The 27,530-nt window shown below is 43.0% G+C and overlaps 1 protein-coding gene across 1 annotated transcript in view; it reads left to right on the forward strand.

Moving 5' to 3' along the window:
• Positions 1-11,413: 11,413 nt before the first annotated feature.
• Positions 11,414-27,530, forward strand: part of LOC126456490 (piggyBac transposable element-derived protein 4-like) — a 94,559-nt gene continuing 78,442 nt past the window's right edge. Inside the window, exon 1 of the mRNA XM_050092241.1 lies at positions 11,414-11,492. Coding sequence (XP_049948198.1) covers positions 11,414-11,492 — 79 coding nt within the window. The remainder of the gene's footprint in view (positions 11,493-27,530) is intronic.

The following is a 27,530-nucleotide window of genomic DNA, read 5'->3' on the forward strand; positions in this document are numbered from 1 at the left end:
CTCCCGCAATGTTGATACCTGAGGACGCTCTCATTCGAGGTGATAGACGGATCTCCGTCAAACACCTCGTTGCTCAACTGGACGTCTCTGTTGGTAGTACTGAAATATTCGTCCACCTGCTGGGGTCCTCAAAGCTGTGTGCCCGCTCGTTAATCGCCGCCCAACATAAGACCCTAAAGAGTAACGAAGGATCATCTGTGCCTAATTGCTTGAGCGTTACGAGGCTAATCGTCACAACCTTTGGTAGATTATCGTCACAGGTTATGAAACAAGGATTCATCACTTCGAATCGAAAACAAAACGGCAATCAATGGAGTGGCGGGTTTTTGTGGCGGCAAGCACGCTGAAGTAGTTTTCGTAATTTTATGAGTGTAGTACAATGCACTTCAGAGTTGATCCGTATACCAAGATGGAGGACATCAAACAGAGTAACCCCTTCAGGGAGAGCGTCACCATGACTGCCGTTAAGGGTGCGGCTTTGAACTTTTTCTTGGGAGGAGAACTTCTCGTTCACCTTGAAAAAGCAAGGCCTGGCACAAATCTGCGCACACGAGAGGAGCTCAGAAATGATCACTGGACTGTTCTCTCTCATCCACCCAACAGCCAGGATCTCACCCCATCCGACTTCCATCTGTTTGGCTCAATCAATGATGTACTCTGCGGGAAGCACCACGCCGCTGATGGGGAAGTTATTGATGCAGCAAGACGTTGCCTCAGTTGTCGACCAGCAGAATGTTATGAAGGCGTATAGACTCTCCCAGCAAGGTGGCGTAAGGCCGTCGCATTGAGTGGAGATTGTGTGAAAAATTGGGTTTTGTAGAAAGAGACGGGGGTAATAATATCGTGGTTTGGAATCTCGAATAAAACCAAACCTCTTTCAGAGAAAAATTTATTTCACTAATTATTGTACAGTCCTCGTACTAATTGAAATGAGGATATTTTGAAACATGAAACCACAGCGATGTTTTATCATAACAATAAAGGTAAAGGTAACATAAATACAGAGTCGGCGATCATAAATTATAGCGCTAAGAATCCTAAATATGGATGGGAAATCTATTAACCATGCAGGCTCTGCCACAGTGCCTCAGGCTATAGGACTTCATGGAAGTTTTCCTACCCTTGTTACGTACCCTGATATTAAAAAATTATTATAATTCAGATGGTACGGTTGAAGAGGGCATTGAAATAAAGTATTTCTATTTTCAGGGTAAGTTTATTACAGACCCAACACGTGCATTCCCAGAACTAGTATATTGATCAAATAACAGAAAAACAAACATGAAACAAAACACACGATGAGAGATTATGTTGACGGCTGCCAAAGATATTGAAGGGGAAGAGGAAAAAAGCTAAAACGATACCTCCATCAGGATAACAGCAACAATGCTTTCTGATTATATGTGAGGTACTGACCGAAATGGTGAACCGCTAGCTGAACGTAAATACGACACAGATTTGTTGAAATATAAGGCTGCAGGTCATATGGACTCGCTGCAGTGAAGACTAAGTCCTCAGACAGGGGCTCCTGATTGGACGGGGCTGCCGACATGAACTGCACTTTACAACGGATGATTTGGGGACTGACCGTATATGTGCCGTACCCTGGCGCCCAGATGTGCAGAGAATCACGGCTGGCGCACGGAAAGAACGGAGACTGTCCTCTGTGGCAGCTCTCCGCCAGTTAGCCGAGCTTACAACGCACCTCGGCCGAAATGCCCAGACCGTGCTCTTACTCTCCTCTCTTACCTCCTCGATACCAAATCCTCATGGAGTCGCCAAAAATTGTCCCCTCCCAATGGTCAAGCTGCCCGCGCGAATAGCATCAAAGGCGTACTTATAGCACCGTGTCAGAGCTCCCGTTTACACCTGACAAAGCAGTATTCCTCCAGTGGGAAAGTTTGGAGCCGAAATCTATGTTCTTGCCCACTAAATGTAGCGCCAGACAAACGCACGGGCATTCCACAACTGCGGTGGATAACGCTCTCCTTCCCAGAGCGAATCACAAATCTGTGGAAGTCTTACGCCTGAGGTGGTCAGTACGCCTCCGAAATGCGGGCCGCTGGCCACCGGCCTGCTGAAGACGGGGCCGCCGTCGTGGGCTGACTTACTTTATTGCGAGATGCCACCGCCGGCGCTCACCCTTTTGTAGAAGCCCGGATGCTTTCCTGGAAGAGCCTACAGCTGCTTCTTTCACTTCTGCCGCCCTGGCCAAGTCTCCTGGCCATCCTTATCGACGGAGAAAATCTGTACCCATAGTTATTATTGCTAGCGGCAAACTAACTCTGTCATTCCCTGTCATACCTATAATGACTAGTCATGATGACTCGCTATATAGCTGCGATGACTGCAGTGGCTTTGCAGGGAGTACGTAGTTAAGAAGGGGTGAAAGATGGCGTGCCCAAACGATCACCATCTTTCAGACAACTTGTCTCCGATTTTTTAGTTTCCTGGCATTTATATGTAAGGCAGTTGGCATAAAAGGAAGGTGGATGAGCGAGGGGGTAGGTGGAGGGGAGAGGAGATTAGGTAACAGTCTAGGCTGTGCTCAAAACTGCTTGGCCTCAATACTCTCAGGACGACTTAAATATTATAATAAAGTAATATTTTTGCTGTTGTCAAAGATATGCATTTTTCCGAGAGTTTTGGTGGGTTTTCACATACATCTTCCGACGAGTTGCCTTTGTCATAAATCGAAATGATGAAGCAACGTTTCGGTCACTATTGAAGGACAGTGTACTACACAGTCTCTTGAATCCCAGTATCAGTATTCAACGAAATCTTGTTTCGTCATTTTATAATAAGTTACAAGCCACTACCCTCAAGTATTTTAAGGAAACTGATTCTGGCCACCAAATCCTATGAAGATTTACTCCTGCAGAATGTAGAATAGTCGTGATTTATCATAGCGCCCAAGCCTACAACAATTTTCCAGTCGAAGAACAAGCTGACAAAGCGTTTTCCTCATTCAAATTGCGATGGTGAAAGCTGAGTGTGACATTTACCTGTTTGAAATTCTGTTCCTGTACTGTACTTGCAGTTGCAGTTTCTGCAACCTGTGGAATTCTGCAGTCCGCGATATGATTTGCAGTGCTCAAGCACAACTGTCCCCAACCTATTCTTTCACCTGTGTGCCCTGTCATACAACAGATACACCCAATACTCTAAATACAGCATGTGCTACAACATCAGCAAGAATTCGTAAAATGTCAAGATCTCTACTGGGCCCCAAACCTGAAATAAACGAGGCTAACTTGGAATAAGACTGTATTTCATTACAATAGCCACTTTCTGCAATTACTTGTCTTGCTTTTAGGAAAGACTAACTGAATCGTATACCAGCTATTTATTTTGAAACAGTTAGTCCATGATCCATCCCTAGATAGGGAAAACCAACACCTAAGGAGAAAGGTAGTGGATGTACAACAACTAAGACTATATTCCGAATCACTGCAGTAAAGTCTACCCATCAGCTCATGAGTGTCGATGCAGAAATCTTGTGCATCTTCCTCTGAAGAAGGGCCATAAAGAAGTGTCGTTTTCACCATGTATAGCCTTCATAATGGCACACACAATAAACGTTTGTGCTAGCCAATCATGGGCTGGTACCTCTCTCCATACTACTACTTCAGTTTTTAATATGTTTTTAAAGGAACTGCAGTTTCTGCCCAGATGACTTGATGTGAGACAGAGATCCTTTGCCGATATGTCTTCAAAATTTCCATTATTGTTTATGATAGATAGGACATACACAGTTTAAATTAAGAGCTTTGAACTTTGCCTCCATTTCTGCGGTATTTTGGGTACCTTTGACACAGTAGGAGTCCTAGATGAGTATAGTTCGTGGAGTTTCGCTGTGTCACGTACCTCCCACCTGTATGGAAAAGGCTAGTGTGTTTCCCCAAGCCGTAATCAATTCTGGAGTGCCCCTTTGTAACGGCATCCATGCACACACCAGTTTTCAATGTTCCAATAACACTTGGTATTAAACTGTCTGCCTCCTTATTTATTTACACCATTCCATTACAAGATACGATGTGGAAAAGATATCCCCAACGCAAACCGGTCAAGGTGAATGTCACGATAGTTCTTAGGAAAAGAACAGTATAGCGTTTCATCACGATCCTTTTGTAGTCAAAGCTTGTCCTCAGTTTTCAGTTGCCGTGGACTGCGCGAGATACAGCGCTATGACACTGGACTCGTCTCTAAATCTTTACCTACAGCTATACTCTGTAAAACCACCGTGAAGTGTAAGGGAGAGGGTACGTCTCATGGAACCAGTACTGGTATTCTGAAGGAGGGAAATTCAAACCTCGTCCGGTTATCAGTATTTAGGTTTTCCGTGTTTCTGTAAATCGCTTCCGGCAAATGACAGGATGGTTTATTAGAAAAGACTCGCCACGTTCATTCCCCAAACTGAATTTGAGTTCCATGTCTAATAGTCTAGTCCGCGTTACGCTTATATCTTCTTTCCTTGCTAATGAACATGTAATCGACGAGACGTTAAACACTTATTTTCCTTTTTCTTGCTTTTCTAGTCTACAGAATGACAGAAGGTAAGCAGCCTCTTTTTGGTTTTCCGTCACAAGTCTTTCAACTCTTTTTATGCGGAGTGCCGCGAATTCCTTTACGTCAACGTATTCCTCCCAGGATAGCACTTCCACGCTACGTCGTCAGATATTTGCTGGAAGTTTTCCACACTCTGTCTTCTCCTACAGTTTTCACCCTTTACAGCTCACTATAGTACCGCGCAAGTTATTCCATGATATTATAAATCATACTGTTCCCTTCATCATTTCATCATTTTCGACGTGTTCCTTTCTTCCCAGATTCAGCGCAGAAGCTCCTCATTCCTTACCAGTCTACCTAATTTTCCACATACTCTTATAGAACAGCGTCTCAAGTGCTCCGATTCTCTTTTCTTTCGGTTTTTCCAGAGTACACGATTCAACGTTTCACTAAGACACAGTGCTGTGCTCCAGACATACATTCTCAGAAATTTCTTCCAAAAATTAAGGCATATGTTTTACCAGTAGACTTCTCTTGGCCAGAAATGCCCTTTTTGTCAGTGCTGGTCTGCTTTTTATGTCCTCCTTGCACCGTCCGTCGTGACTTATTTCAATGCACAGGTAGCAGAGTTCCTTAAGTTCATCTACCTCATGATAACAAATACTGATGGAAGTTGCTCGCTGCTCTGATTTATGCTACTTCTCTTCACTTCCGCCTTTCTTCGACTTCCTTTCAATCCATACTGTACACTCATTAGACTTCATTGTACTCAACACAGCTTATAATTCTTATTCACTATACCAGAATTTTTCTTTTACTTGCGCCGTTGCTTCCCCGATATATAAGTTGAGAGTGGAGCGAAAGACTGCATGCCTCTCATGCAATATTTTTAATTTGAGCACTTCGAACTTGGTCTTACAATCTTGTTTTTCAGTCTTTGTCCCTGTTACCTATGGTATGTTACCGTTCTATCTCTATACTTGCTCCTTTTATTTCTCAGAATGTCGGAGGTCCTGCTCCATTTGACACTGTTCGATATTTGATTACCCCAGGTCGACATATCCGGTTAGCAGGTCCTATTGTTCAGTCTTCCTTCCATTATCAAGCGCCAAGTAAAAACTGGGTCTCTAGTGTCTGTATCATCCTTAAAGCCAAATTGATCATCCTCTAAAAAATCGTCGATTTTCTTTTCTGTTTTTGCACATTGTTCTTATCACCAGTTTGGACGCATTAGTTGTTAAGCTGCGTGTGCGATAGTTCTCGCACTAAATCTCTTCTGAAATTGGAAAAGCCAATGTACCCAACACTAGTTGTCAAGAGGTCAGTCAGTAAATTTCATTTTCCTAGAGAAAGCCGGAGAGGGGCATGATTTAGATCTGAATATACAGGGTGGTCCATTGATAGTGACCGGGCCAAATATCTCACGAAATAAACGTCAAACGAAAAAACTACAAAGAGCGAAACTCGTCTAGCTTGAAGGGGGAAACCAGATAGCTCTATGGTTGGCCCGCTAGATGGCGCTGTCATAGGTCAAAAGGACATCAACTGCGTTTTTTTAAATAGGAAACCCCATTTTTATTATTCGCGTAGTACGTAAAGAAATATGAATGTTTTAGTTCGCCCACTTTTTTCGCTTTGCGATAGATGGCGCTGTAATAGTCACAAACGTGTAACTACGTGGTATCACGTAACATTCCGCCAGTGCGGACTGTATTTGCTTCGTGATACATTACCCGTATTAAAACGGACCGTTTACCAATTGCGGAAAAGGTCGATATCATGTTGATGTATGGCTATTGTGATCAAAATGCCCAACGGAAGTGTGCTATGTATGCTGCTCGGTATCCTGGATGACATCATCCAAGTGTCCGGACCGTTCGCCGGATAGTTACGTTATTTAAGGATACAGGAAGTGTTCAGCCACATGTGAAACGTCAACCACGACCTGCAACAAATGAAGATGCCCAGGTAGGTGTTTTAGCTGCTGTCGCGGCTAATATCAGTAGCAGACAAATTGCGGAGAATCGGGAATCTCAAAAACGTCGGTGTTGAGAATGCTACATCAACATCGACTGCACCCGTACCATATTAATATGCGCCAGGAATTGCATGGCGACGACTTTGAACGTCGTGTACAGTTCTGCCACTGGGCACAAGAGAAATTACGGGACGATGACAGATTTTTTGCACGCGTTCTATTTAGCGATGAAGCGTCATTCACCAACAGCGGTAACGTAAACCGGCTTAAGATGCACTATTGGGCAACGGAAAATCCACGATGACTGCGACAAGTGGAACATCACTGACCTTCGCGGGTTAATGTACGACGCGGCAATATGGGAGGAAGGATAATTGGCACCCATTTTATCGATGGCAATCTAAATAGTGCAATGTATGCTGATTTCCTGCGTAATGTTCTACCGATGTTACTACAAGAAGTTTCACTGCATGACAGAATGGCGATGTACTTCCAACATGATGGATGTCTGGCACATGGCTCGCGTGCGGTTGAAGCGATATTGAATAGCATATTTCACGACAGGTGGATTGGTCGTCGAAGCACCATACCATGGCCGCACGTTCACCGGATCTGACGTCCCCGGATTTCTTTCTGTGAGGAAAGTTGAAGCATATTTGCCATCGTGATCTAGCGACAACGCCTGACAACATGCGTCAGCGCATTGCCAATGCATGTGAGAACATTACGGAAGGCTAAATACTCGCTGTTGACAGTAATGTCGTTACACGTATTGCCAAATGCATTGAGGTTAACGGACATCATTTTGAGCATTTATTGCATTAATGTGGTATTTACAGGTAATCACGCTGTAACAGCATGCGTTCTCAGAAATAATAAGTTCACAAAGGTACATGTATCACATTGGAACAACTGAAATAAAATGTTCAAACGTACCTGCGTTCTGTATTTTAATTTAAAAAACCTTCCTGTTACCAACTGTTCGTCTAAAATTGAGAGCAATATGTTTGTGATTGTTACAGTGCCATCTATCAAAAAGCGAAAAAAGTGGTTCAACTACAACATTCATATTTCTTTACGTGCTACACGAATATGTAATAAAAATGGTGGTTCCTATTTTTAAAAAAACGCAGTTGATATCCGTTTGACCTATGGCAGCGCCATCTAGCGGGCCAAACATAGCTCCATCTGTTTTGCCCCTTCAGTCTAGACAAGTTAGTTCTTTGTAGTTTTTTCGTTTGACGCCTATTTCGTTAGATATTTGGCCCGGTCACGATCAATGGACCATCCTGTATAAGACAAGTGATCGCCGACTCTGGGTATAATTGTTCCTTTGAGGTGGAGGAGTTGGCGCAGGATGGTAAGTTGCAGCAGATCAAGTCAAACCAGTCTGAAGGCTGCCGACAGCAAACTCCCCCCACCCTCAGGGATGTTAAGAAAGGAAGATCCGATCAATCGCGAAATGGAAACCACTGTGAAAATCAAAAATATTTCATTTGCCAAGGTTAGCTATACCTTCCAGCTATTTTCCCACACCACTCCGAACATACCTTCCAGCTACTGCACTACACAGTCGCTGCTCCGACATAGACATTTGTTGTAGCATGTTCCGTTTTTAGAACAACCTCGTCACAGAAGGCAGCCGCCTGTGCTTTCCATCAATTCTCCACGCTAGTCTACAGTTCATTGTCTGTGCCAAAATGCTGTATTCATAGCCAGTGGTTCATGTGAGCAGATACGAAACTCAGATGGAGCCACTTACGGGCTGCATAGTGGGTTATCAAAAGCTTCTTATCGAAAACGCTGCTGTAGCATACTCATTGCCCTTACATAGTGTGGCTGAGAACAGTCATGAACAAGGAAACGTATGAAAGTTACGTTATGTGGGCTGGATGATGTCAGGCGAAATCTCTCACCAGACCCTCATACAGTACTTGTCAGGAGACACTATTGTCTAGGCATTTTTACCTAACCATTGAGCGTTCAGGGACGTGACGCGGTCGACGGGCATACTAGAGACACTATCCACCACATCTGTGCAAAGCTTCATTGGATCCTCACCACCATATGGGACCTTACTTCCCGAATAACCGTAACATCCATTCAGGTGAAAAGCACTGCTAAAAAGATGACGGGTTGAGGAGTCTGAATATCTGATATCCTAACGGAATGCAGCGCCTTTACCCAGAGGTCGAGTGCCATACATTCCATCGGAGCGAGGCGTGCTGTTTACTAACAGCGAAGAGAATGGGGACTAATTGTGTTAGAGGGTACAACGCAGGCGCTGGCGGGAACGCAACAGCAGCAGCCACGCACCCGGAGGCTCGCAAGGACGGAACAATTGGATCACAGCGCGAGCAGCACAAAAGCAGGGTGGGTGCACAGGTGGCCCGGCTGTTTACGAGCAGCACGGTGGTGACGAGGATTGGGGGGTTGGGGGGGGGGGGGGGTTGGGCGCTGCTGAACACCGCGGACAGAAGACAGCCGCCGGAAGCCGGGTAGAGCCGGGCATCGATCCGGAAACTCACCTGCCAAACCTACCGTCCTGCTCAAGCCACAGCTGAAGCTGCTGCCGTCTGTGGCAGTTTGTCTCGCGAGACTGAACTAGGAGGCACAGCCTAACGAATAATCGAAAATCTGTATCTACATCAACATCTGTTGCCGGCAGTGGCAAAAAATAGAAGAGCAAATTCAGTGTGACAGGAAATAGAGGGAATTGAAGTATTCGAGTGGTGGTGGTGTTGCAAAATGATGCTCAAAATTAACTAAACTGATACTATAGTTAGATTCACAACATGTAGGTAGGTAATAGAGTAGAAACCGTAGAGGAAGATACAGAATGTTGTATATTAAACAGATGATTGAAGGCTTTCAGTGTAAGTGCTGCCCTGTAACCTCCCTTCTGCTGATCGTCACTGATTCTGAGCTGAAATAGTTTTCTTTGAGACAATCTGACGTAGATAAGGGATGGTTAACAGAAAAAATACGCTTCTTACGAAAATTGGACGCGTTGCCTAAATCAAAAACTTGTGCCGTTTGTTTATGATTACTAAATTTCTGAAATTTTGAGTGAAAGAGTTTTCTTTGAAATGAAAACACGTCATGCAGTTTACTTCATTTATTGAGTTCATAAGTAACACACTTTCTGACAATTGCTAGGCCCAACTTTGCTGATATAGGCACTTAAATTTAGTTCCACTTTTGCACTGAAGTTTGCCATTGACATGTTGCTTTTCTAAATGAAAGTGTCACTCTAGCAGAGTTCACGGTAACCTTAAGAGAACTGATGGGAAATATTCTAAGTAGGAATAGAAATCGTTTTCCAGAAAGAGAAATATTTTTTGAGAATGAATAACAGGTAATATAGCTTTCCAAATGGATGTCCCTAAGGTTGACAATACTCACGTGTCTACTGTTTTCCTGGGTTATTATGTACACCCTGCGCAAACAAATTGATTAATCACTCACTGTTGCCCTATAATATTCATCAACCTCTGTAAATAGTTCACATAGTTTTTGCGCGACAGGACTGCATGCGACCATTCCACATGAAAGCTGAACAGCTACTGTCGTAGAGTTGAAAGAAGTGAAACGAATAAAGGACGCGTTGTTTAGTATTCATAGTTAATTTTTGTGGAACTCTATTGAGGAAGTTTACAGAAGCGACATTTGAAGCTGACTGCGGAACGATTCTTCTGCCGCCAACATACATGTGAGGACCATGAAGATAAGGTACGTGAAATTAGGTCTCATACGGAAGCACATAGACAGACGTTTTTCGATTGCTCTGTTTGAGAGCGGAACAAGAAACGAAATGACTAGTAATGGTACAACGTATCCTCCACCGTGCGCCATACTGTGGCTTCCAGATTATGTAGGAAGATGTAGAACCTGTTATTACTATCACGCGGTTATTTCAGTAACTGCCAATATCGTACGTCATCGGTTTCTCAATGCGCGTAAGTCGCTACTTTACTACTTCACCATCGGTCTTGCTCTGTCTTACCTCAAATAATGAATACAGTGAACATGTTATGTTCGTACTACCACGGAAATAACTGGTGAGTAACTGGTGATACTGTGTGCCATCTGTTTACCAGTGATTCTACTTACAGTTTGGTTTCGCTCTATGTGGCTGTGGATAAATCACAGTGATCATACGGTGATACTCGTACTGTCATGGGAATAACTGATGCAGTAACCGGTGATTTCCACCGATACAGAAAGACTGGAGGTTAACAATACCAGAAATACTGTAAACTGCAATCCATTCGTGTTTCGTTTTCGATGTTGCTCTTAGGTTACTTTTCGTTGCTTGGCTACCGACAGTAGTATTTTTACTGGATAGTTCTGTAGAGCAAATGCTTTTGTTTCGTTACTTGCATCGTCCAAGCACCACTTGGCATTATTAACTGAGAGTATGCAAAGCATGCAAGTAATTCTGTTTGTAGGTGAACACTATCAGATTTCTAATGCCTCAAGAAAACTGACGCTCTCGGCAACAGTAGGTCTCAGACAGAAATCTACTACGTCGTCAGCTGAGACAGTATAGCGAGCACTTTTTGAAATCTTGTTCAAACCGTTCTCACTATGCTCTTAGAGTTTCTCAGACGTAAGCCCTAAACAGGAAAAAGTAATCTTACTATTTCATCAAAATATTGCAGGGAGACTTGATGCCCTGTGCATAACTGCTAGCAGCGATGGTCGCTGTAAGGTGGCAGTATTTCGGCATCTTTCGAATATTCCGTCTCACTCCTGTACATGCGATTATATATTGATTAGACGTCTACTGATAGGCCTGGAACCTTTTATTAAAGGTAAAGAATATGACTTACGTAGTCATGTACATCTATGTACTAATATAATTTATTTATTGGTTGGGTGATGAGTTTTTACATAGAATGACTGGGTAAGTTTCTTGGAGCCATGGGCAAAGGACCCAGCGGGCTGACTCAGCGCAGCAGCAGCTGGTTCTTGGAGGGACGCTCGCCTTGGACGGTCGCTGGTACGGGGTACAGTGTATGAATGGGGTCAGCGACCTGGCTGAGGGCCGAGGCAACGAATTTTACGAGGAGTGCAAGCGTTGTGTGAACGGCGAAAGCTGTTCAACGATGGCCGGTGCGGGCTGACCAGCTCCGTGTAGTCGCGGACGCAAATTATTTCAAAGAATACTGTGGCGAATTGGAAGCGGCCAAGAGACAGACTGGCGCCTCGAGCCGTTAGATGGTTGGTTGGTTGGTTGGTTGGTTGGGGAAGGAGACCAGACAGCGTGGTCATCGGTCTCATCGGATTAGGGAAGGAAGTCGGCCGTGCCCTTTCAGAGGAACCATCCCGGCATTTGCCTGGAGTGATTTAGGAAAATCACGGAAAACCTAAATCAGGATGGGCGGACGCGGGATTGAACCGTCGTCCTCCCGAATGCGAGTCCAGTGTCTAACCACCGCGCCACCTCGCTCGGTAACCGTTAGATGTTTTGGCACGTACACCGGACTTGTCCCCACGAAATTTTCGTTCCGGATTGGCAAATTTCCTTAAAGCATTGCTTCTGCAAAATTCGGAAAACTTGAGTTTGATTGAGTGTGGCTCACCAGCGGCGAGAAGGAGAGAAGGCGTATGCACTGTGGTTTCCAAGCTACGATTCGGTCACCCGTATCTGGGGGGAGGTAAAGAGAAGCCAGCAGTTTTGGCTGGCGCTTTCCTGTTTGATCTCTGCAAGGAGCAGGAGCCCCTGTCTCAGCTCTCGGAAGAGAAGGAACATTTTCTTGTGTTTGCTCCCAAGCGCACAGAGGAATTGTGTTTTAGCGTCATTTCGACCTAGATATTCTGTCTTAGAAATCAGTTAGGCCACTGTATTTTGATGAACTTTTAAAGATGATACTGTTCGGCCCGTATGTTGGGAGTACTGGTCTTGTGTCTGGCATACAGTTCTTGGGAGCGCTTTGTTGTTACTCACTTGCGCCTAAGACGTTGCTGAATTCCGCCTTGTGCAGCACAGTGACAAGACTCAGCTTTGTTTCAGCAGTCATAGGCAGTAATATGTTGTCTATGGTCTTAGGTTTCAGCTCACACTACATCTACGGGTCTGCAGCTTTGTCGCTAGCGGCAGTTACATCGAGTGTCATCACTGCATTCAACCAGCACGCTTTTGCTACGGTGATATCGTCAACGGCACCGGCTTCTTAAGGGACACAGAGATTTAATTGCTGTGATTACGTATAAGGGTTACTATTCCACTGAGGTTACACGCCAATCGATCGATTCGAGCAGCTTCTTCAAGTTTTTGGTACGACAGATGAAGTCAGTCATATCGTTTAGTATTTCTCTGATTGCGTTATCCACTTTGGGTAGAAGCAGGCAAATGTTTCCCAATATTAGTTAAGTCCATTTATTTCACAATGGTCTGAGTCCACAAGACGTGTATTGTTTTTTTTCATTTGTGTCTCTAAATTCCTGGGTTTTTATTTTTTTAAAAATACACTAGTATTTGTTCTTCCAGTAACATTATAGTTTATCCTTGATCCTTCTTTTACTGACATGATTATTGTTTTAATTTGTGCTCCAAAATTAGCCACAGGGTGGGGGGTATTTATGGGTGATAGGCAAGATTTCCTGATAGCATCAGTTTTAAGTTTCCGAGTCGCACATTAACACTGATAGGTCTCCCTACCCACCTACCTCGAATTTCAACGGCTGAGAGGTAGAAAACGACTCGCAAATATCACGCTTGTACTCAAAACACACAACAAACGAGCAGGGGCGCGTTACAACGTGAAGGTACTGCTGCAAGAAGACTGGACTCCAGACAGTCACGTGGCTCTGCCGAGAGGGTGTTTGTCGTTTGGCTTTGACGCATCGTACAGCATCTGCAGAAGCAATCTGAGCAGCAGTTAGCATCACGGTGACTCGCTGACTTGTTACGATAGCCTCTTAAAGGATAGTTCTGAACCAGACGCCTGAAGCGTGCACCAAACTAACACAAAACCACCGCCATTTGGGACTTCGGCGACATCAAGTGAGAGCTCAGTGGAGGGTGGAGTGGGTGTCTGTTGTGTTTTATGATGCCAGTGTTTTATGGTGCCAGTGACAGTCGTGTGTTGGTTCGAAGGAGGTCACGTGACCACTTGCAACCAACTAGTCTGTTGCCTAGACACACTGGACCTAGACTTGGAGTTACGGTCTCGGGTCCGATTTCGTATGACAGCAGCAGCACTCTCTTGGTTATGCCACGTACGCTGACTGCAAATCTGTACGTCAGTTTGGTGATTCGCCCTGTTGTGCCGCCGTTCATGAACAGCATTATAACGGATGTTTTCCAACGTGATAATGCTCCCCCATACATCGCTTTTGTAACTCAACGTGCTCTGCAGTGTGTCGACACGTCAATTGGCCGGCACGACTAGAGATCTGTCTTCAGTCGAGCACATCATCGGTCGACAACTCCAGCTTCGTTCACAAACAGCATTAACAGCCCCTTTATTGACCAGCCACAGGCAACAGGCATGGAAACCCATCCTAAAAAGTAACATACAGCATTTGCACGACACACTGCATGCACGTTTGCGTATCTGTATTCAACATTCTGGAGGTAGCACAGCTTGTTAATATACCAGTATTTCACATTTCCAGTAGCTATTCTCGCGCTTACGTTAATCTGTGAACTTGGAACTTTAATCATAACTTACCTAGACATATGTATTCCTGATATTTCATTACTGTACATTTCCTAGTGTTGGGTTTCTTCCCGTCAGTCAATTCAGTATGAGAGTATGACACAATTCAACAGATACTGCTGCCAGTTACTAATGACCACAGCAATGCCTACGTGCTCTATGACAGCTTCAACGACGAATAACTGCATCAGCAACAGCTTGTACCAGATGTGATGGAATACTGTTGGTGAACAGGTTATTCTTGGAAATAAATTATGACACTTATGAACATCCGTTACCGAAAATTAACTTAACCGCTAACTGATATCGGAAATTAACTGTTAAGCCCATTCTCACTGCGCCCACCTCTCAGAAATGACAATCAGTGGTAGTGCTCGTGTGTTGTTGAGTGAAGCAGCAAGACATAGCCTCCGGAGAAGTAGTGCTCAGGTGCGAAAGTTCCAGACAACCAGCGACGAGTAAAATGCCCCTTGCACACACTTAGTACTGCTGCCACAGCAAAACTGTGTCAATATTCTGCGCAAGAGCAGTACAATAATACTGCGCGGTATTTCTGACTTCACAGCGAACATGTCAGTTCTCGGTGATCTGGAATTCACATGTACAATATTGCGGCTTATTTACTCACCTTGTAAAGTACATGCGGAATTTGTGCGGAATGGACGAGACAAGTCAGAAAAACTACCAGCATACGTACATTTGTGTGAACCCAGGACTCATTTACTGCAGCATATGATTCGTAAACGAATCAAGTAATTATAAATTGTACATACGCAGACTGAAGCGACGAATGAGAATTTGTGCCAAGGCTGGGATTGGAAACCAAGTCTGCTGCTCACTAGGCAGATGCGTTAACCTCTACGCCACCCTGGCACGGTGGCTTTGCACAACTGCACACACTACCGTAGCACACCTCCTACCTCAGTACAAATTCCCTTTCACGCCTGAGCGCAATTAATATTCCCCCTAAACTCGAATAATATGGCATAACTCTCCAACTGTATTGGAATAGCACCCCAGCATCGAAGAAACAGAGGACACTGCCTGAAACCCACGCAGAGATGCTGTAGTCAAGTGAAACTATATGGTTCCAGATGCCTTTCCGAGTCTCAAACATCTATTATGTATACATACGTGCAAAGTGAAGTGACGAATGAAAATTTGTACCAAGGCTACTATAGCCCGTGCATTTGTGCAAAGTCACTGTGCCAGAATAGCATAGTGGTTAATGCATCTAACAAATGGGCAGAAGACTTAGGTTCGAATCACAGCCTTGCTACCAATTTTTATTCTCATTTCAGTCTGTCCACAATCATCATAAAAGTCTGAGACTTGAAAAGATCTCTGGAACAATAGAGTCTCATATGTTTAGTCAAAAATTAAAAAAGTAGACTGTATAAGTTATCGTGCACTTGTGCTGTTTTCTATGGATTGCTCTACAGTTAGAACTGATGAAAAATAAATAAAACAATTATCTACTGATTACTGACTGAAATATTACAATATGTTATGTTCGAGCTGTGACAAATGTTGTATGAAAAATACACATTTATGCTAATCGAACAGCTGTCCTGAACAGATATGTGAATTCTGAGAACTGCTACAAATATCATAAATATTTGTGCTTACTGTCATGGCACCACAATATTTAGATTACCCTGCTATTGTGGACCAACGAGGTATCTGGCGTATTCTGATCAATGCGGAATTTCATTTCTCATATCACCGTTTGGCCCTTTCATATACATTTCCCGGTCCTCCTCCTGATCGTTTCTCATTTTCTTTTTTCAGTACATCTCGTGAAGTCGCTGTGGGTGAACTGAATTTCTTTCGTTCTCAGGGCAATCTTACGAGGTACAATATATGGCACGATATATTGAGTGAGCGTCAGTATTCTTAAAGCTCTGCCATTGTCTTCAGTATGTTGTCGAACACTCAATTCCGTCTCAGACCATCAATATTACTGCCCATTGCTTAGAACAACAAAAAATTTGAGCGAATGAGGCTTCTTAAGGCGTACGACAGAGTACATCATACCATTCTCGATAGTAGTATCTCTTAAAACTATGAGACGAACAGGTTGGGACTAGCTGAATAGTCACGGCGAGCCAACTCAAACCAAGAGGGCCGATGAAAAATATCCTAGCCGGAAATATAAATTCCTTTCCAGAAAGAGAAACACTTGCGAGACTGAAACAGAACACATATCCTTTTCCTAACACTTCTCCTACCATCCAGTCCCTTCAAGTCCGTGTTTTCCGTATGTTCTTTTCTTCCCTGATTCTGCGGAGAACCTCCTCATTACCTATCGGTCCATATAATTTTCCTGTTGTAGCACAACATCCCTAACGCTTCGATTCTCTCCTGTTCCGGCTTTCCCACAGCCCATAGTTCACTACCAGACAATGCAGTGTTCAAAACGTAGATTATCAGAAATTTCTACCTCAAGTTAAGGCCTATGTTTGATACGAGTAGATTTCTTTGGCCAGTTTTCTGTTAGTGCTAGGCGCTTTTGATGTCCTCCTTACTCCGTCCGTCATTGATTATTTTGCTGCCTAGGTAGCAGAATTCCTTAATCTCGTCTACTTCGTGACTATTAATCCTGACCTTAAGTTTGTCGCTGTTATCATGTCTGCTACTTCTCATTTATTTCGTCTTTCTTCCGTTTACTACCAGTCCACATTCTGTACTCATGAGACTGTTCATTCCATTCAGCAAAACCTCTAATTCTTCTTCACTGTCATTCAGGATAGCAATGTCATCAGCGAATTTTATCATTTATATCTTTTCACCTTCATTTTAATGCCACCCTTGAATCTTCCTCAAAAAAGCAGATAAAAATTCACTTGACGCCTTCCTGAGAGAAAATCTCCACTCATTCCAAATTAATGATGTAAGTGTAGACCAGATGTGGCTTAAATTCAAAGAAATAGTAGTATCGGCACAATTGAGAGGTTTATACCAAATAAACTAACAAACGACGGAGCTGATCCTCCTTGGTACACAAAACGGGTTAGAACATTGTTGCAGAAACAACGAAACCAACATGCCAAATTTAAACAGACGCGAAATCTCCAAGATTGGCGATCCTTTACAGAAGCTAGAAACTTAGCGCGGAGTTCAATGCGAGACGCCTATAACAGTTTCCACAACGAAACTTTGTCTCGTAACCTGGCAGAAAATCCAAAGAGATTCTGGCCGTATGTGAATTATGTTAGCGGCAAGAAACTTTCAATGCCTTCTCTGCGCGATAACAATGGAGACACTATCGACGACAGTGCAGCCAAAGCATATTTAGTAAACACAGCCTTCCAAAATGCCTTCACAAAAGGAGACGAAGTAAATATTCCAGAATTCGAATTGAGAACAGCTGCCAACATGAGTAACATAGAAGTAAATATCCTCGGAGTAGTGAAGCAACTCAAATCACATCATAAAAGCAAGTCTTCTGGTCCAGACTGTACACCAATTAGGTTCCTTTCGGATTATGCTGATGCATTAGCTCCATACTTAACAATCGTATGCAACCGTTCGCTCGAAGAAAGATCCGTACCAAAAGACTGGAAAGTTGCACAGGTCACACCAATATTCAAGAAAGGTAGTAGGAGTAATCCACTAAACTACAGGCTCATATCGTTAACGTCGATATGTAGCAGGATTTTAGAACGTATATTGTGTTCGAACATTATGAATTACCTCGAAGGACACACAGTCAACATGGGTTTGGAAAACATCGTTCCTGTGAAACACAACTAGCTCTTTATTCACATGAAGTATTGAGTGCTGTTGACAAGGGATTTCAGATCCATTCCGTATTCATGGATTTCCGGAAGGCTTTTGACACTGTACCACACAAGCGGGTCGTAGTAAAATTGCGTGCTTATGGAATATCGTCCCAGTTATGTGACTGGATTTGTGATTTCCTGTCAGAGAGGTCACAGTTCGTAGTAACTGACGGAAAGTCATCGAGTGAAACGGAAGTGATTTCAGGCGTTCCCCAAGGTAGTGTTATAGGCCCTTTGCTGTTCCTTATCTATATAAACGATTTGGGAGACAATCTGAGAAGTCGTCATCGGTTGTTTGCAGATGACGCTGTCGTTTATCGTCTAATAAAGTCATCAGAAGATCAAAACAAACTACAAAACGGTTTAGAAAAAATATCTGAATTGCGCGAAAAGTGGCAGTTGACCCTCAATAACGAAAAGTGTGAGGTCATCCACATGAGTGCTAAAACGATCTCGTATAACTTCGGTTACACGATAAATCAGTCTAATTAAAAGCCGTACATTCAACTAAATACCTAGGTATTACAATTACCAACAATTTAAATTGGAAAGAACACATAGAAAATGTTGTGGAGAAGGCTAACCAAAGGCTGCGTTTTGTTGGCAGGACACATAGAAAATGTAACAGACCTACTAAGGAGACTGCTTACACTACTCTTGTCCGTCCTCTTTTAGAATACTGTTGCGCGCGGTGTGGCATCCTTACCAGATAGAACTGCCGGAGTACGTCGAAAATGCTCAAAGAAAGGCAGCACGTTTTGTATTATCGCGAAATATGGAAGGGAGTGTCACAGAAATAATACAGGATTTGGACTGGACATCATTAAAAGAAAGGCGTTTTTCGTTGCGACGAAATCTTCTCACGAAATTCCAATTACCAACTTTCTCCTCCGAAAGCGAAAATATTTTGTTGACACCGACCTACATAGGGCGGAACGATCACCACGATAAAATAAGTCAAATCAGAGCTCGTACTGAAAGATATAGGTGTTCATTCTTTCCGCGCGGTATACGAGATTGGAATAATAGAGAATTATGGAGGTGGTTCGATGAACCCTTTGCCAGGCACTTAAATGTGATTTGCATAGTATCAATGTAGATGTAGATGCAAATGTAGTCTTGTCAATTTATCATATTATATACTGGTTATGGAATATGAGTCACGTTGTAAGAATATGCAGGGTGACCGAAAAGTCTTTCCCTGATTACATAAATTGATAACTCAGGCTAGAAGTAAGATACAAATATGAAACTAGTGTCTACATGTTTACAAACTATCAGTTTGCTAACACTCAGTAATCTTACACATGAGCACCCTTGGTAGCACGTAGCACGTTTAAGCGATATTCAATTTCCGTCCACATTAGCCGACATCACTGGAGGGATCGATTCAACGACTGTGGTTATCCGTTGCCGTAGTGTTTCAAGTTCTGGTATACGTGTTCGATAGACCTCGTCCTTGACATAACCCCATAAAAAGAAGTCTAATGGGATTATGTCAGGAGAGTGTGGAGGCCAAACTGTTGGCCCATCACGACCAATCCATCGCCCAGGAAAGGTCATGTCGAGAAAGGCAAGGACGTCCAAACCCCAATGAGGTGGTGAACCGTCTTGCTGAAACAAGACATCGGGGTGATACTGAAGCAGCTGAGGAACAGCGTACAGTTGCAACATCTCCAGATACACTGCAGATGTGATAGTAGCCTCAGCGAAGAAGAATGGCCCGATAATTCGATCGTGCAATATCGTGCACCAAGCATTCACCTTTGGACTGCCTCTGGTGCACTCCATGACCTCGTCAGGAGGTTGTGAACCCCAAATGCGCACATTATGGCGATTCACTACTCCACTGACAAAGAAGGTCGTTTCGTCGGAAAAGGCAATTCCTCTGAGAGAACCTTCATCGTCCTCAGTAAGTGACAGCATTTGGAGCGCAAAGTCATATTGACGTGTACTGTCATTGGGCAACAAGGCCTGAACAATTTGCACTTTGTATGTACGAAACAATAAACGTTTGTGTAAAATGTCATGGAGAGAGCTTTCTGGCATCTGTAATTCACGTGAGGCCGTGCGCACGGATTTCTTCGGACTTCGCAGAAAAGACAGCCTTACAGCTTCCACCCTGTCTGCTGAGGTTCTTCGTCGACCAGACCTCGGAAGGTCAGCAACCGATCCTGTGTTCCTGAACCTCTCATACCAGGCTTTACTGCTCTTGACATCAGGTGGATTCCTTCCAAATGTTGTCTGGAAGTGTCTCTGCACTGTGATAGGTGATCGTGTCTCATGGTACCACAGGACACACTGTCCCTTCTCCTGATTGGTTAACATGGCTTCTTGGGCACTGCACCTTATCCGCTACTTACGTACTGCGAACCTAAATCAGAAAAAAACTTGGATAGTTGTAAACAATTCGACACAAGTTTCATATTTGTATCTTACTTCTAGCCTGAGTTATCAATTTATGTAATCAGGGAAAGACTTTTAGAACACCCTGTGTTATTGTAGCAAGTAAATATCATGCATGGTGAGAGCAGGTGAGATCCCGCATAGACATCTCACAGAAATGAATAGAACAAATAAACAGGTGTGAACTATGTTACAACAAAGAAACTAAAGAGTCAAAACTTCCAAAACGGAACCAAGAGTCATAACATGTGGTACTTGTGTAGAACAAATAGGAGGTACGTACGTCTGGAGGTCCTTTCCGTACACCTTGCTCTTACAAACCGACTTTACACCACGCCAGAAACACAAATTTGAATATAGGAAACAGACGAGTCAGTGGCCGGACGGACAGTTCATTGTTTTGTGAAAATGACTACACGGGACAGAAGGGAGATTTGAACGCGGATCTCACGCTTCGGCGTCCTACACCGTAACCACAAAACCACGACGCCAGAGCTAGGCAAATATGCTGGCTGTACTCACAAAACTTCTTGAACTTAGACCGTTCACTGTTTCTATTTTGCTCCTTTTTTCACAGATCAGTAAACCTTCTTCCTGGTTTCATGCTTGATCTGTGTTCAGTTTTTGACGGGCTATCCTCTGGGCCAGTTTATCACTAAATCTGTGGTTGGTGCGATGGGGAGTTCCCCATGCAAGGAAAATCCCCATTAAGTGTAATGAAGTCTCATAAGGGTCGGAAGCGTTCTGCCATTTGTTCAGTTCTCGACGACAGAAATCTCCACCTTGACAGATGTGTAAGTCTGATGTGGCATTGTTGGTTGGTGTAACTGAGGTAGCCGTTTCAGCAACATATCGAGAAGCGTGTACTTCCTATGTGCACAGACGCCCCATTCTTTGCGGAAATGTAGGAGAGTTACGGTAAGTGTGGATGTGTATACAGTGCAATGTTTCAGTTGGATGGTAGAAAAGCGAGGTTGAAACCCGGCGCCGAAACATAGTGCACTCCCATCGAACAGCACCAACAGGTACGCCGAGATTAACGTCCCAGTCCGGTGGACGGATGACTGCTAACACTGTCACATATCCTCACTTCACAAGAGACTCCTTCATGAGACACTACCCCTTGCCGGCCAAACACTGACCGTGAAAATTCCATCAAAAATCAGGGTTCAAATCGGTTTATCTCCGAGTCAGGCATCACTGGAAAACCCACCGGCTACTTGGGCTACGTAGCCACTTAAGAACCATTTTATGAGAGTCCGCTTCTTCTGCGTTTTGCTTGTGCCCTTGTCACGTGTCGGCATGCCTATTTTACGGATTTGGTATGTTTAGTTTAAGGGGAGGCCTTATGCCTATCCTGTCGACACCGCGTTAACCCTCTGGTTGGAATATGCGAACTCCAACTGTCGGCGTCTAGTGTTACTCATATGGAAGTGAGCGAAAGTTTTCTGAACGTTGGTGAATCGTATAAATGAGCACGGACATGGGTAGCAGCCCGGTATTCACCTGGTGACGCAGCAGCGACTTTCGTCGTCCACCCGCTGGACGTATTTGAACCGAGGCTGCACAGTTCCCTATCCAGGAAACGGCGCTTTAACAAACATGGCTGTCTGGACGACTACTACGTGAACGCCCTCACCGTTAAAAAATATCTTGACACCCCCCCGCCCCCTCCAAAGATGCTCCTTCGGCTTCCCAGTATGGTGGAAATTGCACGGTGCGTCTGGATTCCCTGAGCAGTATCACCAAAATCTGTGTAGCCTTGATCAAGTAGTAGGCACCATTTCACTTCGGTTGGACGCTACGATGTATTTGGTCCCTATACCGCCAGCATTTCGCGGTTGATGTGTGCGTAATTTACAAATTTTTCCCACAGTAATAAATTTGAAGTACGTTTCCAGTCGGCACACCATTTCAATCGCACACTGGGAGACACCGGTTATCCTTACCGCAAGAGAACAGAGCATGTATAAACTAGGGACATGTACTTCCTTCTGACATAAAGCGTCACTCATGTTGCACAATGGTATTAGCGTGGGGTGACGCCCCAATCAGAGTGACACACTACCATAGAGAGGTAGCACCATTACCAGAGTGAAGCAAAGTGAACAACCATCCGCCATGTTTTGTGTGGTAAAAGAAAGAGGACGTTGTTAATAACAGTGTGTAAGGATTTAATGAAATAACTTTCAACTGTTAGCATTGGGCAGTTACAATAAGAAACAACATTACCTCCGATTTTGGAGCACTAACACTTTACGTACAAAGCCCGTATTCAGAAGAATGTCTTACTTGCTCACACCGGACATTGTGGCCAGTGAGTTCCTGCTTAGTACATGCCGGCACGATAGCTCACCGTGATCGGTCAGAGGGTTAGCTGCCCTCTGTAATTGAAAAAAAATAACTGAATGAATGGATCAACCACGTACTTGAACGGGGGGTCATGGGACGTCCGTCCCGAGCAAATTCTACAAAAAATAACGAACAAAATTAGATCGACACAAAAAAGTACATGGCCGGCGAGCGGGCAGGATAGTCGCGTTTTGTTATCAGTCTCCGCTGCGTGAACAATCCTATTGGGTCACTGAGGTGATAGCTGGGGCTATCAATACGGATTCAGATGAGAAAACACAAAGTTCTAGTGCAAACTGCGTGCAACAAGAATCCCAAGGGGAACTGCAGTGGCTTCTCTATGCACACTAGAGAAAGTGCTGCATGTTTACTAGGTCTACATTCTGTTATACCAAAAATAAATAAATAAAATTAAATATAACGTTGAGTGACACTACAAGTCCAAACATTGTGACGTGTGTAACAGTGTTCAGGAAGAAGAGCTTGTTTAATTAACTGCAAAGTTAAAGGAGTCATTCGGCAATGAGGTTAGCTCGCTTATTTCAGTTAATCTTACATAAAATATTAATATTATTCAAGTTATATTGTAACTGGATTTACCCGACGCTTTTATTTCAAGGAATCTGAAGCTAGAAATGAAGGTGCAGTGAGCTTTAGGATCGCCCATTTAATCGCTCGGAAACTTCGACCATTCTTCATTGGGCCGTTTGTGAAAGAAAGCCTGGACGTCGCTAGTGAATGCGCATGACCTCTAGGTCCAGCACAATTTCATGCAATTTTTCTATCTTGACACACAATTGGACGCCTTACAAAGGACCTTAGCGCAGATGTTGAACGACGTCTAAGGGTGAGGGGGCAACAATTCTGTGCAATATTATCTATACCTTGATGAAAGTACCGGCAGTACAATTGGCTATATTCGTCCGAGGAGTGGATATAGATTTAAATAGCATAGAAAGGTTTCTTGATTTAGTCCCTATGACAGATGCATGTACCGGCAAAGATATATTTATTTCTATAGGTTTGTTTATAAATAAATAAATCTTCTGCTACCAGTCACGATTTTCTTTATTTTACTATTTGCACGACGCGTTTCGAGAAATAATTCCCATTTTCAAGTGCGTTTTTATGATGTGTGTTAAGCCATTTCTTTTGATGTTGTCAGTGTGTGTGAGTCTGCTTCATTTTGTTGACTTTTACTGTAATACATAAGAAACGAGATTTTTAGTTGGGTATCAATATTTTCTGTGAGGTTAGTGGCTAAGGTTTGAGACATACATATGAAACAACATATGCCATAAAAAACAGCATGATTCTAGCCAAAGAACTAAGAGCCAGAAAGCTCCCCCAAGATGCACAGTTTATATCACTTGACATCACCAACCTTTATTCAAACATACCCATACAAGAAGCTCTAACAGTAATACAAAAGAACCTTATGCAACACAAGAAACTTTCATACACAGAGATTGTCGAATTTATGGAACTCCTTCAGCTAACCCTAAGTTACAACTACTTTACCTTTAATGACAACATTTATAAGCAACCAGATGGCCTAGCAATGGGATCATGTATATCCGGTACCATAGCTGACATATACATAAATCACTTAGAACAAAAATTATTTGACAGGCAGGAACCCTGCCTAAGGAAAATAGAATTTTATAGGAGATATGTAGATGACACACTACTGTTAGTGAAAGGAGATACCAAAGACATCACAGACATTCTTAATGATTTCAATAATCTAAATGAGAAAATCAAATTTACAGTGGAACATGAGCAAAATAAAAGTATCAACTTTCTGGACCTAAATATTACAAGACACAACAACACATGCACATTCAAAATTTATAGGAAAAACACAATGACTGACACCACAATCCCTGCAACCTCATGTCACCCAAATATTCATAAACAGGCAGCTTACAGGTCAATGCTGCATAGGGCAACAAAAATACCATTGAACCAAGAAAATATACAACAAGAAATAAACACAGTGAAGAAGATTGCAGTTGCCAATGGTTACAATGCTTCCATGGTTGACACAATCTTAGACAAAATGAAGAGAAACCCAGATACAAACTGCACCACAGAAGAAAAAGAGAAAAACAAATATATATCTAGCATTCCATACATAGGCAATGTATCACAGAAGATTGCAAATATTTTCAAAAATCACAGAGTAAAAATTGGGTTTTCTACATCCAATAAACTACACCAAAAACTAATACATAATATAAAGTGTAATCATGATCCATATTCAGACTCTGGAATATACAAGGTAACATGCCAGGAATGCTCCAAGTTCTACATAGGACAAACAGGCCGAAATATCAACACCAGGTACACAGAGCACATTAGAGCATACACCCACAACAAACACGCTACATCAGCAATAGCAACACACATACATAATACAGGACACCCATTTGGAAAAATAGAGCAAAATGTCAAAGTACTCCACCGACTAGATAAAGGACATAAAATGGATTTGCTTGAAGAACTGGAGATATATTCACATTACAGAAAATATGAAGATAAAATATTAAATGAAAAACTTGAAAGTGAATCAGTGAATTTCTTCAGATGTTTCGATAATATACTTAAATAAAAATAGTAAAACATAGAAATAAGCACAATTGTAAAATCAGTATAAGTAATTCATGAGCCAAATTGTAAAGATAAATTAACCTCTGTACAAAAGCATATCATAATCTGTGGAAGACCTATAATGTTATCTCTGTGAACTACCTATAAGAAGATCTTTGTAACTGTTTTGTTTATATAAGATATTTTCGATGTGTAAAATGTACAAGTTGTGTGTGATGTTAAGTGTGTGTGACTCTCTACACAAATGGACCATTAGAAAATTGTAAGTACAAATTGTTCTCAAACCTTAGCCACTAACCTCACAGAAAATATTGATACCCAACTAAAAATCGCGTTTCTTATGTATTACAGTAAAAGTCAACAAAATGAAGCAGACTCACACACACTGACAAAACGCACTTGAAAGTGGGAATTATTTCTCGAAACGCGTCGTGCAAATAGTAAAATAAAGAAAATCGTGACTAGTAGCAGAAGATTTATTTATTTATAAACAAACCTATTGTATCTACAGTCGCAGGCTTTCAAAAACCATTTATAATGGATCAAATCAGATATTTATTGCTGTTAATGAGCTGTTACAAAACTGAATCTGTCCTGGAATAAGCTCGGCTGCAAATATGGCTGGATGTAAACTAAGCTGGGTCCAGGACAGCAGTTTCACTCAATGAATTCTGTAATTCATAAAGAGGCAATTTCTGCGAAGCCTATGCAATTTGACAATGTTATGAATGTCCTTGTTAGAACTGTAAACCTCAAACGGTCTTCAGGATTGAAACACATACAGTTTCCAGAGTTAATGGATTCACTGGAATCTGAATTAAATGACATATCCTACTACTGTCATATAAGATGACTGAGTAGAGGTAACACACTTGAACGGTTCCTCTTTTTGCTTGGACAGGTAAATATTTTTATGGGCATGAAAGGAAGGTCGGTTTCTGAGCTTTCTTCCCCCAGATGGGTTTTTAACGTAGCATCTGTTACAGATATAACGAGTCATTTTAATCGTCTCAATACTTCGTTGCAGAAAAGACGTCAGTTAATTGTACCTCTGGTTTCTAAAATTTCAATGCAAATGAAGTTGGAGACAGGAGGATATCACGTCCAGAGCCACAATCTGCGAATTTTCCGAGTGTGACGCGATTCGCAACTACCGTTAATAATGACTTTGCTGCGTCATTTCTTCAGTCTCTAGACAATCTGGATGCAGTGTTTGCAAAACTATTCTAGGATTTCAGGTCACTTGGGGCACATTTTGATATCTTCATGTCACCATACACGGTGGACGACAGAACTGCGTCCGCAAAGGTGTAATTGGAGTTGATAGATCTGCAATGTGACCGCTTGATTAAGGAGAAGTTTAGAATGGTCAATGACATCATTCAGTGCTATTCCTGCCTTTCCTGAACTACGTGTAAAAGCAGCAGCTATAATGTGCATGTTTGCTTCCATTAATTTATGTAAACAAATTATTTTCAGCGTTAAGGCTTCGCGAATCGAAACATACACTGAAGAGCTGTACAGCTGCCTTATATCGTGTAAGGCCCCCGCGAGCACGCAGAAGTGTCGAAACACTACATGGCACGGACTCGACTAATGTCTGCAGTAGTGCTGGAGGGAACTGACACCATGAATCCTGCAGGGCTGTCCTTAAATCCTTAAGAGTACGAGGGGATGGATGTCTCTTTTGGTCAGCACGCTGCAAGCCGTCCCAGATATGTTCAATAATGTTCATGTCTGGGGAGTTTGGTAACCACCGGAGGTGTTAAGTTCAGAAGAACGTTCATCGAGCCACTCTGTAGCAATTCTGGGCATGTCGGGTGTCGCGTTGTCCTGTTGGAATTGCTCAAGTCCGTCGGAATGCACAATGGACATGAATTGATGCAGTTGTCAACTGTCAAAGTCGTATGTCGACGTATCAGGGGTCCGACATCACTCCAACTACACACCCCCTACAACATTACATAGCGTCCACCAACGTGAACAGTTCCCTGCTGACATGCAGGATCCAAGGGTTCATGAGGTTGCTTCCCTAGCCGGTACACGTCCATCAGCTCGATACAATTTGCAAAGAGTCTCGTCCGACCAGGCAACATGTTTCCAGTCATCAACAATCCAGTGTCGGTGTTGACGGGCCCAGACGAGGCGTAAAGCTTTGTATCGTGCAGTCCTCAAGGGTACAAGAGTAGGCCTTCGATTCCGAATGCCCATATCGAT

The sequence above is a fragment of the Schistocerca serialis genome, chromosome 2 (genome assembly GCF_023864345.2).
Source record: "Schistocerca serialis cubense isolate TAMUIC-IGC-003099 chromosome 2, iqSchSeri2.2, whole genome shotgun sequence".
NCBI classification, from domain to species: Eukaryota; Metazoa; Arthropoda; class Insecta; order Orthoptera; family Acrididae; genus Schistocerca; species Schistocerca serialis.